General features: G+C 47.6%; 1 protein-coding gene across 1 annotated transcript in view; it reads right to left on the bottom strand.

The window, feature by feature from the left end:
* Itga9 (integrin subunit alpha 9) overlaps window positions 1-24,217 on the bottom strand; it is a 299,897-nt gene that overhangs the window by 70,598 nt on the left and 205,082 nt on the right. The window contains 1 exon segment of the mRNA XM_038323365.1: window positions 230-316. Coding sequence (XP_038179293.1) covers window positions 230-316 — 87 coding nt within the window.

The following is a 24,217-nucleotide window of genomic DNA, read 5'->3' as shown; positions in this document are numbered from 1 at the left end:
TCCCTGATTGGGGATGATGTGGCTCAAAGAGACAGGTGATGTAACCATTGACCCCCTGGAGCAGAGTGCCAGCGACAGACACATGCCAGGGCTCTCTAGTGGTCACCCAGCCACCACAGGAGGCAGGGTGTGCATGCGCACATGCATGTGTGCATAGCAACAAGTGACTGATGGAAAGAGCTGGGGGGGGCAGTGGTCTAGGAAGCACCCATCTCTGCCAGGGCCTCACCTTCGACTTTGACCTCATGAAAGGAAATCCCACACTGCACTTGAGGAAGTCCGATTCCAGCAGTTCACAGGAAATGCCCATCTCCTCCTGAAATAGAAAAATGGCAGCAGATGACAAGACTACATGGAAGACAGGGACACAGGTGGGCCCCAGTGAGGCCATCAGGTCCTTGAGAGCCATTTTGCTGTCCCTGGCTGTGGTGCACTCGGGAGCTCTGAGCCCAGACCAAACCTCCCATTCATCTCTGGATGTCTGCCCGCTTCCCTAGTGTTCCCTGAGAGGGCAGAACTACAGAGAAATTTAGGCCAATATTTTAGGTATTAACCATCGTTGTCCATAAGATTTGGGATCACACAGAAGACCACCTCTCAGCACAACTGTGAGGATGTTTCTAGAAAGATTTAACTAAGAAGAGAAGATGCACCCTGACTATGGGCAGCACCATCCCATGGATTGGGATACAGACTGAATGAAGAAGGGCCAGTAAGATGCCTCAGCGGATAAAGGTGTTTGCTCTGCTAAACCAGATGATCTGAGTTTAATCCCTGGGGCCCACATGGTAGAAGGAAAGAACCAATTCCTCTAAACTGTGCTCTGCTCTCCCCAGATAGATCTGTCATTTATATAAATTCACAGACATACACATATACACACAATAAATAACTACAGTGAGATTTCTTTTAAAGAAAAAAATGAGTTGAGCACCTCTCTCTGCTTCTGACTGCAGGTGCAACTTGACCAGCTGTCTTACGCTCCTGCTGCCATGATAGACTGTGTACCCTCAAACTGTGAGCCAAAATAAACCCTCCCTTTCTTAAGCTGCTTTCGCCGGGTGTTTTGTTATCAATGGGAGAAAAAAAGAGTCTAAACTCAGGCTTCTTTGGTAAGCTGGACTGGACCACAGGTGGGCTGAAAGTTTCTTAAGGTTTGTGCCAAAAAACAACACCACCATCTTTTTATTGGCACCTCCTAGGCCATCATCTGTGTCAGGATGGAGCTGGCTACCTCCTTCCCTGCCACTGGCTGTCAGAAACTCATTGAAGTGGATGCCGAATGAAAGCTGTGTATGTGTATGTGTATGTGAGATGCACATGGCCACAGGAGTAGCTACTGATGCTCTCGGTGAAGAGCAGAGGGTCATGTGGTCCAAATCAGTGGTGGGAATGACAGATGAGGTTTTCCCAGGAAGCAAGGCATTTTGACCCACAGCAGAGTGTGCCTGCTGTTGAGTACGGAGCATTCTGTTATAGAACAAGGAGAATCGGAGAGAGGAAGCGCAGGTCTGTTTGCGGATGGATTGTGGATGCCAGTCTGAGTGCTCTCAACTTGGTTATTGTACAACAAAAAGAGAAGGATATTCCTGGACTGACAGATACTACTGTGCCGCATCCATTAGGACCTGAAAGAGCTATCAGAATCTGAAAGCTTTTTAATCTCTCTAAAGATGATGTCTGTTAAAATGTTATTAAAGAGCCCTTAAACAAAGAAGGGAAGGCGCCCACACGAAAGCGCCCAAGATTCAATGTCTTGTTACTTCATATGTCCTGCGACACAAATGCCGATGTATCTCTCTGAAGAAACAACACACTAAGAAAATCAAGGAGGAGGCTGCAGAATATGCTAAACTGTTGGCCAAGACAATGCAGGAAGCCAAAGAAAAGTGCCAAGAATGGATTGCCAAGAGACGTAGGCTGTCCTTGCTCAGGGCTTCTACTTCTAAGTCTTAGTCAAGTCAAAAAGAAGTATTTAAGGATAACAAATAACCATACCTTGGAAAGACAACAACAAAACAAACAAACAAAACACACCAAGGAAATTACGATTTCTTTCCATAAGCTCAAGGCACAAGCTTTCCCAGGATGGAGAGTAGGTGCCAGGATGAGGTGATGTTTACTGTGTTCTCTGTTTTGGCTGCACTCTGCAGACACTGGCTTGAGAGAACGCAGAGAGAGGCTACAGGGAGCTGCTCTTGCCTCACTTCAACACCAGGTTTCTAACCAAGGTCAGAGGAACTCCAGGAGGTTCTCATGACCCACAGGCTTCTCTGTGCTCCTGAGACCAAATTAGGGCATCCATGGCACTGGAGACAGAGGTAGTAGGGAGCCAACCCTTGTTGAGTGCCAACCTTGTATCTCAAGTCTGGAGACTGACATTCAGTGATATTGCGGGACTTCCCCAAGGTCATTCAGAAGATAGGGCCAAAGCCAGAAAAATTTTGGATAAGACTTGGTGACTCTGGAAGCAATCTCCTTACCCCTTTCATGGCCTATACCATCCAGAGAATGAGCATGGCTGAAGAGAGTGGCTAGGAACCAGCCGCAGACTTGGGCACTGTGATACCACCATGCTCCTTTCAGTCAAATTCCTTTCCTTTTTTATCGAGTCAGGGTCTCATACAGCCCAGCTGGCTTTGAACTCACTATGTAGTTGAGCTCATGTTCCTAATCCGGATCTCTTTGTCTCCACTTCCTGAGATTATCAGCATGTGCCACCACACCCAGCTCTTCCACCCAATTTTTAGGGTCTGTTTTTTTTTTCTTCATAGTGATTTTAAAGAAAATGGCTCCCAAAGGGAGAAGCATGATTAGGAGTGATGGCTTCGTTGGAGTAGTTTTAGCCTTGTTGGAGGAAGTGTGTGTCTCTGTGGGGGTGGGCTTTGAGGTGGTCTTTTCTCAAGCTACACTCAGTGTAGTGGACAGTTCACTTCCTGTTGCCCACGGATCAAGATGTAGACTCTCGTTCCTTCTCCAGCACCATCCCTGCCTCCGTGCTGCCACGTTTCAGCATGGTAATGGACTAAAACTCTGACACTGCAAGCCACCCCCATTAGATGTTTCCCTTTATAAGAGTTGCGGTCACAGTGCCTCTTCCCAGCAATAGAAATCCTAACTAAGACAACAACTTCTATACATTTTTCTATTAAAAATACGAACATTTGCATTGGGCGGTGGTGGCACATGCCTTTAATCCCAGCACTTGGGAGACAGAGGTGGGTGGATCTCTGAGTCTGAAGCTAGCCTGGTCTACAAAGAGAGTTACAGGACAGCCAAGGCTGTTACATAGGGAAACCCTGTCTTGAAAAACAACAACAACACAAAGAAGATCTGGGCAGGAGATGCGGCTCAGTGGTTAGGAGCTCTGACTCCTCTTGTGGAGAACTGGGGTTTGAGTCCCGCATCCCCATGGCAGTTCATGACCAACTGTAACTCCAGATCTGACACATTCTCTGACCTTCTTGGGTTCCTGCATGAATGAGGTGCACATACCTACACTCAGGCACACTAGCACTAATATAAATATTTAAAAATATAAGCATTTGCCACAGTACATCAATTTGTAGATCCATCCTGCCGTTAAAGTACTTTATGAACTTAAATACACAGGTACAGAAATGACAAATGATGGGCTCAGAAGTCCAGAAGTGGCACAGGAGGCTTCTGGGATGCCAAGGATGCTCTTAACATTTCTAAAAAAATTTTTATGTGTCTAGGTTTGCACCACATGTGTACAGTTCCCATGGAGGCAAGAGAAGGGCAGCAGATCCCTTGTAGCTGCAATTACAGGCTGTCTTGAGCCACCATGTGGGTGCTGGGAATCCAGCTCAGGTCCTCTGCAAGAGCAGCAGGTGTTCTTAATGGTTGAGTCATTCTTGCAGCCCCAGGATGCGTTTTTCTTGATTTGGGTGTTGGTTGCATAGGTTAGACCATTTTTGTGAAAATCCATTGAATGAAATTTAATGACTTAGGTACCTTGTTAAACATTAAAAAAATTTCTCCTAGAAGATAGCAAGGCAGTATAATACCCAAAATTCCAAATAACCAAGCAAACGATAGATCAATTTAAGAGGAAACTACTGTAAGTCTTTTCAGCACTTAGAAATAACTGATACGGATGATTTTAAATTTCCTAATGGCTGGCTATGCCCACAACTAGTGCTCTGCATATGGAAACCCAGGGTCACCTGCATCAATGTTACCATAGAAACATTTGAAAATGTACACTCTGTTGAACATGTATCTCTTGAGACTCAGGGGTCATGGGACCTGGGATGAACATTGGTTCATCCATAGTTCTCTTTATTCCCTAACCCTCAGCATGTGTGACTATGTTTTGAAACTGGGTCCCATGTATCCCAGGGAAGAAGACTGGGCTGGCAATATAGTTCAGTGGGTAGAGGCACTTGTTAGCAAGCCTGATGATCAGAGTTCAATCCCCAGGACCCACATGGTGGAAGGAGAGAGCCAATGTATGTATGTGTACACACACACACACACACACACACACACAATTTTAAAAGGCAAAGGTGTGGGACATCATATATTAAGAAAACTCCCATGCAGTAATTGTTCATCCAATACTTTGTTGATTATCAGGCATTGTTATTATATTTTAAAAAATAGATTTACTTATTTTTTGTGTATGGGTATTTTTGTCTATATGTATGTATGTGCACTGTGTGTATTCCTGTTATCCTCAGAGACCACAAAAAGACACTGGATACCTTGGGACAGATGGTTTAGAGCTGCCACCTGGGTGCTGGGAATCAAACCCTGGTCCTCTGAAAGAGCAACAAGTACTCATCACCACTGATCTATCTTTCCAGCCCTGACAGTGTATTTTAAAGAGGCTAATCAGCACCAGCGAGCTTTTACCTTGTGTCTACGACATCTTTGAGAGTCATAATTACAAAGTACCAAGTGACTTTAAATGTAGCATAAAGCCAACCTATTTTCACAAGTTTCTATTTATTTTGCAAGCAAAGTCCTAACAAAATATTTTGAAAATATTTTGACTATGAAATCTTGGACTGGACTTTAAGGCCAATTCACTAACTGGCCCTTTTCCCAGTCCCATTTTATTTCCTTGGCTAGCAAGGGCAGCTGACAGGGTTCCTCTCTAACAATCACAGGTAATCCAATTGAAATTTCATAGCAATACACAGTATGCTCAAGATAGGAAATCATCAATTATGTTTTTTTTAAAACAAAACAAAACACAGTGACGGAAAGCATCCTTGGTCTGTACACACATGCTTCTTGAAGCCTGGCACTGAATACTCTTGACTTTGCAGTTATTGAGTGAGTGGGCTTGACTCATGGAAGCCTCAAGTGAGGGGTCTGCGAACAGCAACTCATTCGCTGGCCTGGCTGGCATGAGGGATGCTGACCTCGAAGAAGCCCTCTTTTCCAGGTATACCTTGGCTGCCCAACTTCTGGGCACAGGGCCAGCAGCGTCAGGTTCCAGACTCTGTAACAACGTGGGGGTGTTTGGAGGATCAGACAATGGAGCCAGTGAGCCTGTCTGGCCTTTTGGCCTCTTTCCTCTCATTTGCAGGAGGTTTGATTTCAGGCTCAGTGAAGGGACTTATTTGGCCACCAACATAGCAGCTTTCGGGAACAGAACATCTGTGAGTTCCATGGTGAGCTTGCTCTCAGAGTCAGGGTGAACTTGGGGTTTTGACTTTCATTTTCTAGTTCCTACCTGTGTTTGCCAAACTGAAGAGGGTCCTCAGGTCTCCATGTCTGGCTATCAGTTTGATGTTCCTCCAAGACCCTTTCTTTAGGGTCCTTTGATTAGGGGTTCTGTTTGGAAGTGTTTAGCTGAAACTCAATAGTTAGAGGAACCAGAGGCGAACAAAGCACCCAATGACTTGGTTCGATAGAAAGGGGGATTACTCCTGGAGAAGACTTCATTGGTTCCCTTCAACAGCTAGTCAGTCGGTCTCATCACAGAATGGTCCTGCTCCGGAGGTCATTCTCCTAGATAGGGCTCATGAAATTCCCAGTGGTGAAACACACGTGGGCCTGCAGCTTAGAAAGGGAGTGTGCTTTGCCCTTCACGTCTAGGCTTCGACTGTTGACTCGGACATGCAACAGCTATGCATGTCGTCATGCAAATAAACCATGCTTTCTACACACCTGCATTTCATCACCTGCCAGATGAAGTCATGACACCTGCCCGAGATGACTCCTGATGCCCCACCAGGCCTGAGGGATGTAGGGTGGTTTTCCTAGATGGCCTCTGCTCAGCATTGCCTCACTAACATGCCAGGCACTGAGTTAAATCCATTGTCTAAGGGCTTCGATCCCCACTTAATCATCTCTTTATGAGGAGGAAACCAAGGCATTCTGTCACTTGCTGAAGGGTCCTAGTGGGCAAAAGATGGGCAGATGGATGCTCAAAGTCCATGCCCAGCCCTGTCTCTCTGCACATTGTCTTTACATGTAAATTCCTGCCTCCTGGTCCAATTCCCGGCTCCATGAATCAGTACAGAACACAACATGGGTGAAGAAAGACTTCTCATTTGAACGCCTTGTAAATGAGACTTAGGCTCTGACATAAACTCTGTCATATGTCACATGTGACATGCATAGGATGTTGTGTCCTCTGCCACTGTCTTATACCGTTTCTGCACTCACGGGTGCATCCGTTCATTCAACCATTCACGTATCCACTCGTTGCTCTTCTAGCAAAAGCTCAGAACAGAGGGCTTGATGACTAACAGTTGAGAGCAGACACCCGCTTTTAAGGAAACGGTTTTTAACACATTTTAATACATAAGGACATGATCTAGCCTCTAGATGTGGAGTATTCATGGGATGGGATATTACTCAACAACAAGAAAGTGCTGGTGCGTATCACAGCACAAATGTCTCTTGAAATCCAAATGTTAAGTGAAAGGAACCAGTCACGGGGTCCAGTCCAGGAATATTTCGATCCACTTATGTGAGATATGCCTCATAGATGAATAAAGAGAGGGGGTACATTAGTGGCCGCCTCGTGCGGGGAGGGATGAAGGGGGAAAGGTGGCACGCACAAGCTATGGGGTTCTTCTAGAAGGGATGCTCCGAAATTACTGTCTCCCCTACTCTGTGCGGTGTTTTGCCTCTGGGCTTCCTTGCACTGCTCTCTTGCTTAGCAGGGTTCAGGAGTAATAAACAATGAACACGTCTACTGATTCCTAACTGGGAGCAGGATCTTCCAGGAGGGCCAGCTGTGTACCAGACCTGGCTGAGGATGGGACACAGAAACCACATGTATGCTGCTCTCACCAGGCCCTGGCCAAGAGCTGCGTCACCAGACAGCAGCACCTCCTTAATCTCTCTGATGCTACAGGGAAGACGGTGATGGTGGCCCTTAGAAAACTTTGTTTAAAAGACAACATGGAGGTCTCTGCGTGGCTCCCTGGAAGAGGGGGGGGTGGGGTGAGAGAGAGTCTTATTCAGTTTTTCTGATTATGATGTCAATAGTAGGGTTCTGCGATAACAAATATTTAAGAAAGGGAATTGGGCTGGAGTGATAGCTTTGTGACTAAGAGCATTGGCTGCTCGTCCACAGAACCTGGGTTATGTTCCCAGGACCCACGTGGCAGCTCATAACTGTCTCTCCCAGTTCCAGAGGATCTGACACCCTCTTCTGGTCTCCAAGAGCACTGTATACAAGTGATGCACAGACACACACCCCATGAAAATACCCATATTAATAAAAGAATAAAAAAATTTTGTACAAGTGAAAGAAAAAAGAAAGCTCCCCGGAAGTTAAATGGTGTTAAGGTCCTCCAGTTGACTTCAGGCCTTCCTCTCCAGTGTGGGATTCTTGTTTTTCTCAAGATAGGGTTTTACTATGTAGGCAAGGCTAGACTGAACTTGCCTCTGCCTCTTGAATCTCGGGACTACAGACATGTTCCACCACACCAGCTCAGCATGAGACATTTTAGGGAGAATCCTGAGTGTAAACTAAGAGAAATAAAGTCATCTGTGAAACTCTTACACTCAAGACTAATGCAACCACTATCAACCTGGAGATTATAGCACATTCCCCCGCAGAAGGGAAACATCAGCACCTTTGCTGGTTTCTAACCATGGTGATAACTCAGCCCCCATGCAATGATGGTCAGACCAGACTGTGAGTCTTCCTATGGAAGCCTTGGGTGACATGTTTCCTACACAGAATCACCGCCTATAAGTGGCATGGTGTAGCATAGAGGCCTCTCATTCAAAGCTTTCCTTGGTGAACCCAAGGGCTGTGCCCAGAGCACTGTGCCTAGCATAGGGTTTGGACTCTGTCGTGGGTATATTTGCAATATGTTGTCATAACCATCTCTTGTGTCAGGATTGGATGTATACAGATGTAGCCCTCTCCTTAGTGAGCTCTTTGGTATTTAAACCTGTGCTCTAGTCATCTTTGCCACCGTAACAAACACCTAAGAAACCCAATGTAAAAATAGAAATGATCTTGGTTCATGGTTCCAGCTCATGATCAGGTGGCCTGTGGCGAGGCTTGGCATCTTGGTGGGAATGTGGAATGGAGCAAGGGTGCTGACCTCACAGTGTCAAGGTGTTGGGAGAGAGGGAGGGGTCCAGGTCCCAGCATCATCTTCAAGGGCAGGCTCACAATTAAGGCCTACCTCCTAACAACTCTGTCACTTTCCAACAGCATCACCGGGGGCAGGGAAGAGGGGAGGGGACTTCCAGACCTAACCTGGAGTAACAGACACAGAGCTATTGTCTTGGCAGCTGTTGCAGCACTGACTCATAGACCAGACAAGGCTTAAGCTTTAAGAGTCTCCCATAGGACAGAGAAGGGAGCATAGGGCATATTCCAGGGTGTGCAATTATGGGCACACTGCCTAAAAGCCTGAGGCCAAGAACTTCAGTGATTGATACATCAGTAGAACAACCGAAAGACTTCTACAGGAGCCCTGAGCTGAGACATACCAACTAATGGGGCAGAGGAGATGGCTCAGTGGTTAAGAGCACTGGCTGCTCTTGCGGAGGACCTGGATTCCCACCACTCACATGGTGGCTCACAAGGTCCTAGGGATCTGATGTCCTTTTCTGGCCTCCTTGAGTACCAGACATGCATGTGGTACATATAGATACAAGTAGGCAAAACATTCATTACACATAAAAATACTTTTAAAAGCCCTACTTTTTAGCTTCTGGACTGGAGTTAGCATGCCTTGGGAGATAGGCTCTGCTTTCCAGGTTTATTTTTGCTCTTTCTCATTTGAGTTCAGCATTTTTGGTTATATAGCCAGTTGTTTAGAATGACTGGCCTATACAAATAGTAAGGGTCACTTTAGGCTGTTTTAATGAACAGCTTTCAAGTTCTATCTCGCTAGAGCCCTGTGCAGAACATTAATGACTTCTCCTGGTCCATGGTTATGCGAAGGTCTAAGGTGCTGCATATTTGCATTGCTTGTAAGATGATAGACTCGAGCATGTCAGGAGCTGCCTCTGTTGTTGGGGTCAAGGGGAATGGACTGGCCTGTGTGTCACTGGCCGCTCTGATGCTATGGAATGACCGACCTTTTCTATGTGTCTGTCCCACTCTGGATAGTTTTTTTCATTCCTGTTTTCCCCCCTTTCCAAGTGTCTTCCTGGGTCTTGCTTCTTCAATGCTGGTTTTTCGGTCCTGCTTCCCGTGGCTGGACTGCCCACACAGCAGCTACCTAAGAACAGGCTGTGGGAAGGATGCTGTCCAGGCTGCCACATCCCTGCCAGTATCATCAAAGGTCTCCTTACAATGCACATATCTATATCACACGCTAGCACCAGGGTCTGATGATAACCATGGATTTCTAGAACCATCTTTGACTGGGGACACAGGGAGACAGAGGTGCTTGGGAATTCCTTCAAGAGAACACTTGCTCATGTTCCCTTGTCTCAGACTGAGTGTTCTCAGGTATGAATCACACCTTGGATTGTAGCAAAGCCACCTTTTCCCTCACAGTTTGCCATGTGATATCATACCTGTCCCTTCCCAGGCTTTCTTCCTCATTTTCCTAGGCGCACCAATTAGGCTCTATTTATTACATGGTAATTTTGGCCAGGATTTTATTGTGGAGAACTGTCCTAGCTAGATTTGTCAACTTGGCACAACCTGGAATCACACGAGAGGAGAGTCTAAAATCATCCACTGAGGAGTTGCCTAGATCTGATGAGCCTGTGGGTATACTGACGGTCTTGCCCGTTAATGCTGCAGAGACACAGCCCACTGAGTGCAGTACTATTCTCTGGGCACGTGGTTCTTGGCTGCAGAAAGAGGCTAAAGCCTGGGAGGGAGCCAGCCAGCAGTGACCCTCCGTGGTTTCTGCTTTGAGTTCCTGCTTGACTTCCTGTCCTGACAGTCCTCCATGAGAGGGTCCGTGACCCGTAAGCCAGATAGGCCCTTTCTTCCTCTAAGTGGTCTTTGGTTATGATACTTGTCACAGCAACAGAATGAAAGATAGTGAGGAACGGATCACCGCACCAACACCTAGTTTCTACCCTTTCTCTGTGCCTCCTCCATGGAGACAGTTACTTGACATTGGACTCTGAAGGAACAGGCTCCCAGGCTTTATAAACCTCGTGACCTAGCACACACTGCAGGGTGGAGATAGGTCCTGTGGCCTCGTCCTACACAAGTCAGTATCTTCTCCTCTTTTCCTTATTTTTTCTTTCCTTTTTTCTTTGGTTTTTCATGACAGGGTTTCTCTGTGCAGCCTTGGTTATCTTGCAACTCTAAACCAGGCTGGCCTTGAACTCACAGAGATTCACCTGCTTCTGCCTCCCAAGTGCTGGGATTAAAGGCATGCACTACCATGCCTGGTGAGCTCAGAATCTTCTAAAACAGAGAAATCCACCAGTAGAGTGTTGGAGAAGGGCTGTTTGTTTTTCCCAGCCACCTGGCTAGCTTAGAACCAAAATAACCACACAGAAACAGTATTAATTAAAACACTGCTTAGCCCATTAGCTCTAGCTACTTATTGGCTAACTTTTATATCTTAATTTAACCCATTTCTATTAATCTGTGCATCACCACAAGGTTGTGGCCTACCAGCAAAGTTTCAACAGTCTATCTCTGGCGGCTCCATGGCGTCTCTCTCTCTCCCAGTCTTCCTTCTCCCACCATTCAGTCCACTTCCCCACCCCACCCCCACCTACCTAAGTTCTGCCCTATCAACAGGCTAAGGCAGTTCCTTTATTCATTAACCCATAAAAGCAACACACAAACAGAAGGACCTCCCACAACAGTAGAACATTCCGGATGCCAGCTAAGATGACTTTACAGACATACTTGACTGCATATTGATTTTAATTCACTTAAGTGCCTCTTAAAACACAGACTCATTCAGTGATTGGTTCTGAGTGTTTTCTTTGTATGCTCGGTGGAAGATGTCTAATGCATTGCCCACGGAAGTCTCCATGGACTGAGAGCTGGGGCGCTGAACAGCAGACTAAAGCCTCCTTTTCTTTACAGAGTTTCTCATGGGGAGGGAGCAGGGACCTGGAAAGTCCTGGATTCAAGGTTTAAGGTTCTTCTTGTGGCTATTGGGATCCAGAGAAGACCTAGAAAACTGTCCTCAAACATTTTTGGCTCCTTTACCCACACAGGTCGATAGATAGTTAAGGCATTCATACTGCCTCAGAGTGAGATCCCCAGTCTGCTAGGAATCTAAGAGGACAGAGCTAACGCACACTCAGATCTAAAGGTATGATAGGTGCACACTGCTCTAAGCATTTTTGCTGGCTGTATTTCCGTGGCTGTGATAAAACACCTTGCAAAAGGCAAATTAGAGCAGAAAGCTTATTCAGCTTACAGTTCCAGGGTACTGTCCATCACTGCAGGGAAGTCAAGGCAGGAAGTTACATCCCACGGACAGTCGAGAGCAGAGAGAATGCCGGCATGTTTGGTGCTCCGCTAGCTTCCTCTATCTTACACGGTCTAGGGCCCCAGACTGGTGTTGCCCACTCTCAGCCTGTGTCTTTCACATCAGTCAAGGCAAGCAGATCACCTCCCACAGATGCCCTATAGCCACCATAACCTGGACAATCCCCCACTGAGCTCTCCTGCATGGTGACTCTAGGCTGTGACTGACCTCACAGTGTGCTTCTCAACAATCCTAACAGTGTATGGTCGCCCTGTTTTAGATGAGGATTCAGGGGTTCACTGACAGTTATAAAACTCATTCATGGTCACACATGCCCACGGTCCTTCAGGAAAGCTGAACCTCAAGCCTGGCAGTCTGGTCTAGATCACACACTGCACACAGGAGGCCGTCAGTCTGTCTGTCAGTCTGAGAAGGGGGTTCTGGAGAGTCTGTGGAAGACATTTTTTTTTCCTTGGTTTTGCAATCACCTACCCATCTCACACATTAGTATGCATCTATCACCAAGTAGCCTGTCAAAATGCAGACAGCTTACAGACACCCAGCCAGTTTCTGATGACTCTCTTGGTTATTCAGTGAGTGGGTTGGTTAGATGCTGGGAGATACTTGTGGTGTTTCCTTTTCTTGAGTGGGAAGATCCTGAACTGGATCTCTGAGGGCAGTCACAGGGAAGGGTGGGCACTGATCTGCTGATCCACTGGATGCCCAGTGCCCCCTTGTAGCTCAGAGTTCAGGGATTCTGGGAAGTTTGGAGAACTACCTTCCTCTGGTGGATTCCTCTAGGGCCATCAACACCCACTTTCCCCCAGGTTGCTTCCAGACCTCTCATAAAAATACCGGGCTGGAAAAGGGACCCCACATGTACTCACTGTTAGGACAAGCTGAGGAGGAGACAGAGGAGGAGGAAATGAACTAACACTTGCAGGTGCAAGTTGGGTGTCCTGAGTCTAAAGCATTTGGCATGTGAAACAGCTTTGGACCAAGCATTTTGGTCCAAAGCTCAACGGGCAACTTCCTCAAGCCACGCCTTTTTCAGTCTCATTCTCCACTGCCCAGAGGAGGGGGAGGAATCAAGAACCTGGGCAGCATCACAATGGTGATGGAGTGCCCGAAACCAAGATTCTAACACAGCCTCACTTGGCTCCATCCCGTGTGTGTGTTCGGGCCCAGGATGTCTTCTGAGGCCATCTTGGCAGTGAGTATCCCACCCAGGACCCCACTGCACAGTCACCCTCTATCTTGGCTCCATGGAGGCTGGAGCATCGCCGGAGGCTGGAGAGCCATCTTCCAGAAATCATTTCAAGCACAGCATCTGAATCCATGGGCTAGACCCTGGTCTGGAGGCTCCCCACCAGAAACAAAGACCAGGAAGGTCTCTCAGCCGCCTGCCTTGTCATCTTATAGCCAAAGGGAACGGCGGTGTGACTGTGGACAGACCAAGGTGCAGGCAGCTGGCAGGAGACCCTTAACAACCAACGGTGAACCTGTCCACCTCTGGGTCCCAACCAGCAGCTCCTTCATAAGCCTACAGGCTTTTTGGGAAAAGCAGCGAGTGTTTCCTTTGACACAAGGCTCCAATCTCTTGCCCTGCCATGGCTTCATGAGCAAGGGCTGAAAGTGTCTCACATTCCCGCCCACTCCAGGGGCCTCGCTCCCTCATTCCAAAGGCCTGTTTACCTGAGTGGAGGGTTTTGTTTTTTCTGTCTCTTTGAGTCCTTCCTCTCTCTGTGGTTCCATCTACTGTCCTATGTTGCCTTTGGAGCCAGAAGGCAGCTCCTTCATCTGGAACCTTCTAGAAGAGGGCCTTTAGGGAAGGGGGGCATCAACATATCTTAACAGATAATTAAAAACAACAACGACATTACTTTTATTCTTTGAAAGTTTCACACACATAATGAATACTGTTCGCATTCATCTACCTCATCCAACTCCCTAGTGCCTCTGATCTCGTCTGCCGCCTGGCTCCATGTCTTTGCTTTTATTTGTTTTGCTATTATTTGATGCTGCTCACGTGTGCATGGGTGTTTGGCCATCTGTAAGAAATCTACCAGTGGCCACATTCCCAAAGGAGCGTGATCTCTCCCTCAGCAGTCATCGGCTGCCAATAGATTCTCTGATAAAGGTGAGCTTTTTGGGGGGGGGGGCTCCTCCCCAACATGTGCTCAGCAGAGGACATATAACTCCTCTCCAAACCTACATCTGGGGAGGGAGTCTGTGTTTAAACCTCACACACAGGCAGTGCAGCCAGGCGAGGGGAGGAGCGTGCGAATGTTCAGATTGCCACAGCTCCTATCTAGGGCCCAGAGCTACTCCAAGAGTTTCCTGTCTGAGCAGAGAGGCGCACAGTCTCTCTCCTGTCCTTGCTGACCCATGCTCCTATCCTGACATTCCCAAGCTGCTGGTCATGGAGTAGTGTTAGGCAGACACTTGAGATGGGACAGCACTGAGGTGTGTAGGGGCTGGGTGGAAACAAAGTCTTCCTTTACCAACCTGCAGGGCAGGAGTGGCAGGAGCCATGAGCTCATGGCTGTGAGACTTTAGCCACATGGCCAGTTCTGGAAATCCATCTCTTCACTGGTAAATGGGGAAACAGTGGCGTTATGGAACATACCTCTCTCCGTCTGCCACACCCACCACCTCAGCCTGCTCTCAGCCCGCCAGTATAAGGGGCACTCAGTCTCATTCCCACCCCACTAATACAGGACCATGTGACCCAGGTTTATGTTTATCAGCCCAGTGAGACTCTGAAACTTCCCTAAGAACTTAAGGAAGCCAGTTCTTCACAGTGGCCTGGCAATGATCTTGTGACCCTACAGGGACAGGCTTGTCTGAAGTGGGAGCCAAAACAGAAGAGAAGCTGACAGATGGGGTTCATCACCAGAACTCTCAGAGGTCCAACGGGTCAGTCTTAGGTTTTCACTGTCCAGAACAATTTCTCTGTTCACTCATGGCAGAGGAGATTGAGTCTTCTATTGTTTGGCTCGAAAGAGCAAAAACAGGTGTAAATGTTCACTGAATTCTGAGCCCCAACAAGAGGCCAGCAGAGCAAGGTGGAACCTGTTTCTGGGTGCTATAGCACTGAGATCCAGTTCCTCCATGGAGGAAGGAAGGGTCGCGATGCTCCAAGTACCAAAGGCATTTTGGGGTACTCACTAGAGCACTCTAGAGTAGAATGTGTGAAAGCATGGACTTAGGCAGGACCCTCTGTAGCCTTCTGGAACCCTCCGAGGGGAAGCCTAAGTCTGAGGGGGCCTGGTGATGGCCTGTGTCCTCAGGCCCTCAGCTGTTGGATGTGATGTGGGTTGAGATTCTGTGTCTAGTGACTGCTAGACACCGTCGTGGGTACCTAACTCGTAAACTGTGACTGTCTGTTCCTAGCGCAGTGGCTTTAATAGCTCCCAGGAACTAGTCCATGCTCCTGGAAGGAGGAGTCTGGTTTTCCTGACTGTGGGCCAAACTTAATGACCTATTCCTGAAGAACAGATGTGGCAGATGAATTGCAGTGTGGCCTCTGGGGTTGAGGCGGTCACCAAAGGCCAGCTTCAGCCATATACTCACTCTCATAGGTAGGCTGCTATAAAGGAAGCTGGTCACTGTGTCATATGACACTCAAGTCACCTGTTGGGAGGACCCCGTGGGGAAAGAGCATGGCCCTCCTTCCAGCGGCTATGACCAGCTCTCCAGCCACGAGAGAAGTCTCAGAGCATCGCAGCAACCCCGGATCCCTAGCCAACATCTCTGGCTCCTACTGGCTAGCAGCTAGTGGAACCATCTTTATTAAATTTGTCAGCTGTCACCTGGGGAGCAAGATGTTCTCGTTAAAACATTGCTATAAACACACTTGTCTCGGGATCTAGGGTAGAGGGTTTGTAAAAGTGGCCACAATTCTCCATCCTCCCTTGTGTCCTTATTTCTTTAGGGCTATTCCCATGAGGTCAACTTGACTTTTCCACTCTGAACTTGAGCAGGACTTGTGACTGGATGCAGCCACTAGAATGCAGCTGAAACTATGCTATGCCTATTCCCAGCCCTGGTCTAGGAGGCTTTGAGGCTTCTATTTGCTCTTTTGGAATCCTGCCAAGACCATGTGAGCATTGGCGAGTTTGCTGACAGATGCCAGCCACATGGCTCGGTCATTCCTTCACTACCGACAACAGCTGATCTGCCAGGCAACCATGAGCCCTAAGCAAGGTCAGCCAAGAAGCCAAACCTGGCTCAGAGCTAATGTCTACATGAGGAGCAATAATAAATGATTATTGTAATAAGCCAATAAATGCTAGGGTGGCTTTTTACACTAACAGGTACACAGTCTCTGAGAAGAGTGAGAGCATCCTGGAGCCCTGTGGGTCCCACCTGGAGCCCTGTGGGTCCCATCTAGCACCCAGGGAAGGGCAACAAGGATCACTGTTAAGATTCTAATGTTGGAGTCTTGCTCCTGTCCAAGCCACAGTACCTGCACAGCCCTTCCCCCTTACAGACCTCCACAGCTGAGACATCAGGAATCTCTAGCTAACAGACTCCCAGGGGCCAGGAGCTCACACCTAGGGACAGGGAACCTTTACATCAATGGCAGTATCAGTGGCCACACACCCCGCCCTCCACCCTTTTCCCTGCTTTCTGCCTGAGAGTCAGTCTGATTGCAGGCTGTTGCCCTGATACTGTCTTGTCCTTGGAGAAGTGTAAGCAGAGAGACTCCCACCTTCTTTCATGTGGGTCCCGATTTCCTTTCTTCAGAGACCCCACCATCTGTCTGTCTCTGGTATGGGGAGGGGGGACTGAAATCTCCCCAGAGCCCCCACCACGCTGTGATCTATGTCCGTTTATTCATGGCATTAACGGCCCTTGTAATAAACTCCCCCCCTCCGACAGTTCATCTCATTATCTCCTTGAACCCACACCCAAGGTCTTTCATCCACGGTTACCTGTGCACGGCCTAGGCTGCTGCTGAGAACGAGGACGCCTGGGCTTGTGCACACCCACTTTCTACTCTTCTCAGTGTGCCGAAGGACCAAGAAACAAAACTGCCCTGTGCGGGAAGAAGCTGACAGCAGCAGTGGGGGATCTCACAGGGCTATGAGTACTGAGCCCATCTTCCAGAAAGAAGGGACGAGGCCTGGGGAGAGGTGGAGTATGTGTGAAAAACCCCGGTATCCCCTCATTTCCACCTTGTCCCCATGTCCCTTGGAGACCGGAACTGAGGAATAAACTTCTGAATGTGAAAAACACACCATCTCAGAAGAGACCTTCAGCTGTATTTATTGTTCCTAAAGTGCAGTGATATTTTGTTTGTGTTTTAACAAATAAAGCTTGCCTGAAGATCAGAGTGCAGAGCTAAGTCACCAGAGGCCAGGCAGTGGTGGCACACACTTTTAATCCTAGGATTTGGGAGACAGAGGCAGAGGGATCTCCGTTAGTTCAAGGCCACCCTGGGCTACACAAGATTGAATCTGTCTAAAAGAAATAGAATTTGAACCGGGTAGTGCTGGCACACACCTTTAATCCCAGCACTCAGGAGGCAGAGGCACGAGAATCTCTGTGAGTTTGAGACCAGCCTGGTCTACAGGAGCTAGTTCCGGGACAGGATCCAAAACTAGAGAAACCCTGTTTTGAAAAAGCCAAAAAAAATAAAAAATAAAAAAATAGAACTCACACAAGGGTGTTCCTAGCACTTGGGAGCACCACCTTAAATCCTAGCACTAGGGAGGTGGAGACAGGAGTGATATGGCGGGAGGAGACAGGAGCTCATTGCAGTCAGTCTGAGGATGCAGTCTGAGGACAGGATCGCCCCTTTGGTCTGAGCACGGGTAAAGGTGAGAACTCTAGAGGCTGGCCGCTCTGCTTCTCTGATCCTTCAGCTTTCGCCCTCTGATAGCTGACTCTGAGTTTTTATTAAGAAGACCAATTAGAATTCATGCTACACTGATGTACTTGAAGGTACTACGAATAAAAAGTAACACAAGTAGATGACAAACATCATAGAAACAAAGAGGGCTGGAGAGGTGGCTTAGCAGTTTAACAGCACTGACTGCTCTTCCAGAGGACCCAGGTTCAATTCCCAGCACCCACATGGTAGCTCACACCTGTCCGTAACTCCAAGATCTGGCACCATCACATACATGCAGATAAAACGCCAACACACATAAAATAAAATATAAATAAATTAAACAAACGAAAAAAACAAAGAAAGAAACCAAGGAAGCTGTTTCACAAAGACCTTCAAAGAGACATTCTCCCTCACCCAGGAAGGTGTGCTCAGTCAGGGGAAGGCTCAGTCAGGGGGTCGTGCTCAGGTCTCTGGGACAGAAGCCCGCTCTCCTCCTTTAGATATTCCTCCTTAAGTAAATATATGTAAATTACCAAAGCACATCTATTTATTTTTATTGGAAATACACAGAGCTTCATTAAAAAGTTTCTCTTTTTTCCTCCTTTTAAACTTTCAGTATGACCCAGATGTGCTGGGGCAGGCCTGTCTGAGCCAGAGTTTCTGGTGAGAGAACACCATAGCCAAAAATCATGTGGGGAGGGGTGGGCTGATGTCAGCGTCCACGTCCCCACCACAGACATCACCTGAGGAAGTCAGGGCAGGAACCTGGAAGCAGGGGCTGAAGCCACAGAGGAGGGCTGCTTCCTGGCTTCCTCCCCACGGCTTACTCAGCCTGCTTTATTTCTTTATTCAGGGTGGCTGCTCAGCGGTGCAAGAAAGGCCCTCCCACATCAAGCATCAACAAAGAAATGCTCCACAGACGACCTGCCTACAGGCCAATCAGAGGGCAAACCTGCCTACAGGCTGGGCAGGGGGCAAACCTGCCAACAGGCCCATGGGGGCAAACCTGCCTACAGGCTGGGCAAGGGGCAAACCTGCCTACAGGCCAGTCAGGGAACATTTTCTCAGCTGAGGTTTCTACTTGCCAAATGACTCTAGCTCACTTCAGGCTGACAGGAAACGAAGCAGCACACGCACACACGTCTGTCACCCCAGCACTTGCTGAGCAGAAGCGCGAAGATCAGGAGTTCAAGGTCAGCCTGGCTATGTAGTGAGCAGGGCTATGTTCGACCTGATCTCCGAGAGCTGCTTTTAGTCTGACTCATTCTGTAAGTAGGAGTTGTGACAAAAGTAAATAACCTATATTCCTTTTTTGAAGTACGATTTGTAGCTCTAGGTTTCTTGAAAAGTGCAGCTTTAACGTTCTGCTTTGAGAAATTTTCACATTAAAATTTTAATTTTTGTTTATATGGTTACTATTATTTTTTTTGAGATAGGCTCTTGGTCTAGAGCTTGCTACACAGCCAAGGCTGATCTAGAGCTCTCCACTCTCCTGCTTCACCTTCCCAGGTGCTGGGATTATGGGCTTGCACTACCACGCCTGTCTAAAAATTTTCTAATTTATGTATGTAAAATGACAAGAAAGAGGCCAGGTCTAGATTCAAACCCTGCTCACCTTCCAAGGCACAGACTCTTACCTCTCCTTTCTACCTAATCCACAGAGTACTCCCAGTGGAATCCTAAAACCACAGGCAGTGTTCCACCTACAGGCCCCGCTTTTCCCATCTGGGTTGGCGTTAATCTGTGCTCCCAGGCTTTATGCCCTGGGGTCTCCTTTGCATCACATTACCCATGATTAAATACAGCATGAGCTTACAGAACACAGGTGCTTTGAAATCAAAGGCAGTTCATCTGAGGATGTAAGCAGCCATAAAGTGAGTCCTGGGGTGGGGAGGACATGCAGCATGAACACTGCTCAGAGAAATGGCTCATATGCCAGACAGGATCGAGGGGGGAGGCACAGGAGTTCACTGAGTTGGTCAGAGTGCAGTGCAATCGAAAACTCATCCACGGTTTCTTTCTGCAATTTTTAATTTAGTATTTCTGAACTGAAATGGATGGCGAGTGGCTGGCATCACGGACAAGGGAGAACTTCTGGAGACCGCTCTCTCTGCGCTTGGAGAAAAATCTCACTAAACAGTTATGGATGGAAAAGAGCTAGCTGCTACCCTTCGCTTTGAAGATAGCTAGCAATGACAAGCTGGACTGGGGCAGAGTCAGACACAGGTTTAGTTAAGTCTCTCTTGGCCCAGCCCTGACCCCAGCTCTGTGTTGTCTTCAACAGAAGGTTCTAGGAACACTCACATTCAAGTGATCCCTGACCAGCACTCTCAACCAACCAGGAATGAAGCTGGTGCATGAAGAATGTCCTAGTCTCCCGTCCTTTGAGTGAACATTGCTGCGTAACTGCTAATGCGCCTCAAAAGGCCCCAAGTACTGCCAGCACTGACCCTCCGAAGCACAATCACGGTGGCTTGCCATCTCTTTTTTCTTGCTGTCCGGGACCACTACTCAACCCCCTGTATCACACCTTCCTCGCAGGGCTTGCACACGGCAGGCAACCATTTGCCTTTGGGTCAATAAATCTTTGGAAAAGTAATAGTCTGAAAAACCCCACTTAGGGAAAAACTGAACCCAGCTATCCCAGGTTGTCCAACTAAGACAGACAGATTCCTATAAGGTATGGATGGGAGGGGCACCCAACTTGCTTGAAGGGAGGAAGGAAGACTTTCCCAAACAGCTGCCCTGAGTAAAATCAGGACGTGTGCAGTGGGGGAGGAGAGCTAACACCATGTGCTGCTCTTGCAGAAGACCGAGATTTGGTTCCCAGCATCCACATGATGGCTCACAACCACCTGTGAATCCAGTTCCAGGGGTCCTACACCATCTTCTGATGTCCGTGGGCACTGCATGCAGATGGTACACAGACATACACGAAGGCAAAACATTCATATATAGAAAATAATCTAAAATAGATTAAAAGAGAAAGCAGGACCAGTCCCTTCCTCAGCAAAAGCCCGACTTCTTCTTTTATTTTTATCTACAGCCACAGAGAGAATGGCACACCCTCATCCCGTGGAAACTATTACTCTCTCCTCACCTTTCCGTTTCCTGGTGCCTCTCCCTGAAGTCCTCATAAGGAAGGGAAGTGCCTGACTTCCGGAACGGATGACACCACATGGCTCTGTCCCCACTAAAACATTCCTTCCTTCCAGATGAGCAGATGAGCGGGTTCAGCGGTGAATGATAGCTCACTTGGGCTGGACCAGCAAAGTCTCGGGAATCTGAGGACATTGGGTCTTTCAAAAAGCCCAGTGCTCAACATGCCACTCAGTTCATAGCACATGCTGGATATAAAACTGATGCGTATATTCTCAGCTAAGGAAGAGAAGCTTTGTTCCCAGAAGCCAAAATTATTATTACATCCCTGAACGACCTGACCAAAATGCTGACTTGAAGAGCAGGTAGATAACAGGCCTTGAGAGCCTTGAGCAGGGAAATGAGGTTTTGAGAGAGCTCAATTTCTTCCATACTGAGCCACATGTTCAGACAGGGGTTCATTGGGTTCCTCAAAGGAGGACTTGAACTTTGGTACACCTGGCTTTGGGACTGCACTGGACCATTTCCCTTAGGAGAGTGCTGCTCCCTCTGTGGGATGTGACATTTCAGGCCTTTCCCAGCTTGTATTAATATGTATTCTGCTATGACAAAGGTTAGATTTTAAAGGTTGGATTCAATCAACAGTTAATGCTCATTTTTGATATTCACTACGGTTGCAATTTAAAGACCTCTATAAAAGATCGTTTTGTTTTTGCCCTTCCCTTTTCAGCCAACAGTCGGATTAGGACATTTTGATGGCATTTTGTAAGTATATCATAGGCTCTAACATTCAGGCAAAACAGAAGCTGTCACACACACACACACACACACACACACACACACACACACACACTCACTGTCCTCTACCATTTATGTGTGGACATCTCGTTGTGTTCTCCCAGGACCTGTGCCATCTGGTCCCTGCTGAATGCATCAGCCAGGTTTCAAGTCACCTTCCTCCCCATTCTTCTTAAGCCACTCCATCCTTTTTGTCTTTTATTTTATCAATTTTATTATTTTTATTGCACTATACATTTTTCTCTCCTCCCTTCCCTTCCTCCCCTCTCCCCATGACCCCCATGCTTCCAATTACTCAGGAGATCTTGTCTCTTTCCAATCTATCCTTTCTACACCTCACATCCCTCCTAGTCCTAGCACCTCTCCTTTCCCTAAGGTCTCCCAGGACACACGGGGGCATCTTTCCTGACCCCAGGCCTGTTCCGTTTACCACAGCCACAGCTCTGGAGCACCTGTGCAGATCCATCCCCCAGAGGGTTCGTGAGGAGGCTGGCTGCAGGGCACCTGTCTACTCTGTTTATAAATCTCACACTAAATACTCAAATGTACAGTCTCCTCTTTCTGAGTAACGAGGAGGCAGGACGCTGACATTGCTCAGACAAAACCAGGCAGTATGTAACAGCCTGGTTCCCATTCTCAAGCTCAGAGCTTGACACGGGGAGCAATTTCTGTTGACATTCAAGACATCTGATGTTTGTCCCTGGGCCGGGCAAACGAGATGCTATTCAACCCACTCAGTCTTTACTTAGTCGAAACTGCTTTTGACTATTTGGTAAAAAACAAAAAACAAGAGCTGTTAACCTATGAAAATCCCTGCTGTTGATCACCCAGCAGAGACCCAGTTCCTGTTATATATCACTTATAGGATTCCGGTTGCTATGTGATCCATTCCATCAGGGACCCACGTCCTTGGTATTCCCACTGTGCCATGCCACCAGCCTCTTCCAAGTGACTTGGGTGTATAGCAAGAGCTTCTCCTTCTTTTTCCCCAACAACATTTGGAGCTGAGCTGCGGAAACAAGGCTGAGTCACAGGCAGAGCGAGACCGTCGGGCACTCAGAACATCGAGGGGTGCTGACTCTACCTCTCATGACTTTTGCCAACTGTCCAGTACTCAACAGGCAGAAGGGAAAATGGGCAGATTGTGGTTTTTCCACCTTCCTGGCCCGCTCAAGGGCAAAACTCCTAAGTGCGTATTCCTTTAGCTGAGTTCACCTGGGGACAAGTGAATTCCAGAGGAGAAATTGAAAAGGCAGAGAAGCTCTGCCAGCTCCCAGAATCCAGCGTGGCGACACACGGGCACCACAGGAAGGCTTCCTCTAGTGGAAGCCTGGTAGGGGTTAGGTCTCTGTGCCAGCACTCTTGGGGTGCTAAAGAGAGCCTTGTTTAGACAAAACACAGCTGCCCCAGAAAATTCATCAATGCTTCCTGCCTGCTGCCCCCTACACAAGAAAAATGGGCAATGATGTAATGGGAAAGATGTCATTCACTAAGCACCTGGCCTTCCAGAGGGTGACAGATACAAGCCAGGTGGGCAGCCAAAGACCATCAGACATGCAAATTAGCCTCTTTATGCAAAAAAGATGCAAGAGAGACCTCTGGAGTCAGCCTGTCTGTGCCTGAATCCCAATGTCCAGTTTTAGCAGCTGAGCCTTGCTAAACCTTGGTTTCCTCCTCAGGAAAATGGAGCTCATAAGGGAACACTGAGTTGTTGTGGGGAAAAACATGTTTTAAAAAGTTAGTTGCTGAGCACAGAGTGTGACAGAGAAATGAGCCCCCAGCAAGGGCTGTCCCTGCCATTGCCCACTGCTGTAACTTTATGAGTTACATGTCTTCAGACTACCAAGAAGAAGTCAGGCTTTCTATTTATCTTAGAAAGTTCTCGCAAAAGTCCAGCACCGAAACCTGACCAAGACCACACAGGAGAGCAAGCTAAAAGAAGACTCCTGCTTATGACTATAGAGACAAATACACTAAGCAAAATATTAGAAATGAAAGCAACAGCATACTTCATTCTTTAAGGGGGTGGACTTTAAAAATAGAATTCACTTCCTTAAAAGGTCAAAAGGAAAGTTATATGAACACACCAACATTTTAGGTATAAATCGTCCATGAAAAAGAAAGCAATCATTGATCTGAAACGTCAGACTTAACCAGACAAGACTGGGTTCTAGTCAAGCTTCATGGACCCAATTTCAACAGAGTAGACTTACAGACTTCAAGCAGGTTACATTATGAGGATAAAATGCGCCAGATAGCATCATTTGAGGGAAAACATTGAAGTCACACACAAACCCCAAACATTCTGATGCTGAGATGCGAGTCATAAAAGACATCTGTGAACCCGATCTCCAGGAAGGACAGTGACAGAGGGAAGGTACAGTAAAGTGGAGGAGGAGGGGGCAAAGCCCTGGGGGAGATCACACCTCTGATCTAGTAGCCTGGGGTTGCTGTCCAGGTCCTGGCATTTGTGGCTATTTCTGAACCAAGGCTAAATAAGCTCCAGCAACCTGAGGGCCAACCAGATTTTGAAAGAGTCACAGGTACAGGGATTAAAGTAAATAAATAAATAAAATATAAAAGCGGGGCTGTGGCAATGCCTTAGTGGCTAAAA

The sequence above is a fragment of the Arvicola amphibius genome, chromosome 3, assembly GCF_903992535.2.
Source record: "Arvicola amphibius chromosome 3, mArvAmp1.2, whole genome shotgun sequence".
Taxonomy (NCBI): Eukaryota; Metazoa; Chordata; class Mammalia; order Rodentia; family Cricetidae; genus Arvicola; species Arvicola amphibius.
The sequence above is the reverse complement of the archived record's forward strand: the minus strand, read 5'-3'. Positions and strand labels throughout refer to the sequence as shown.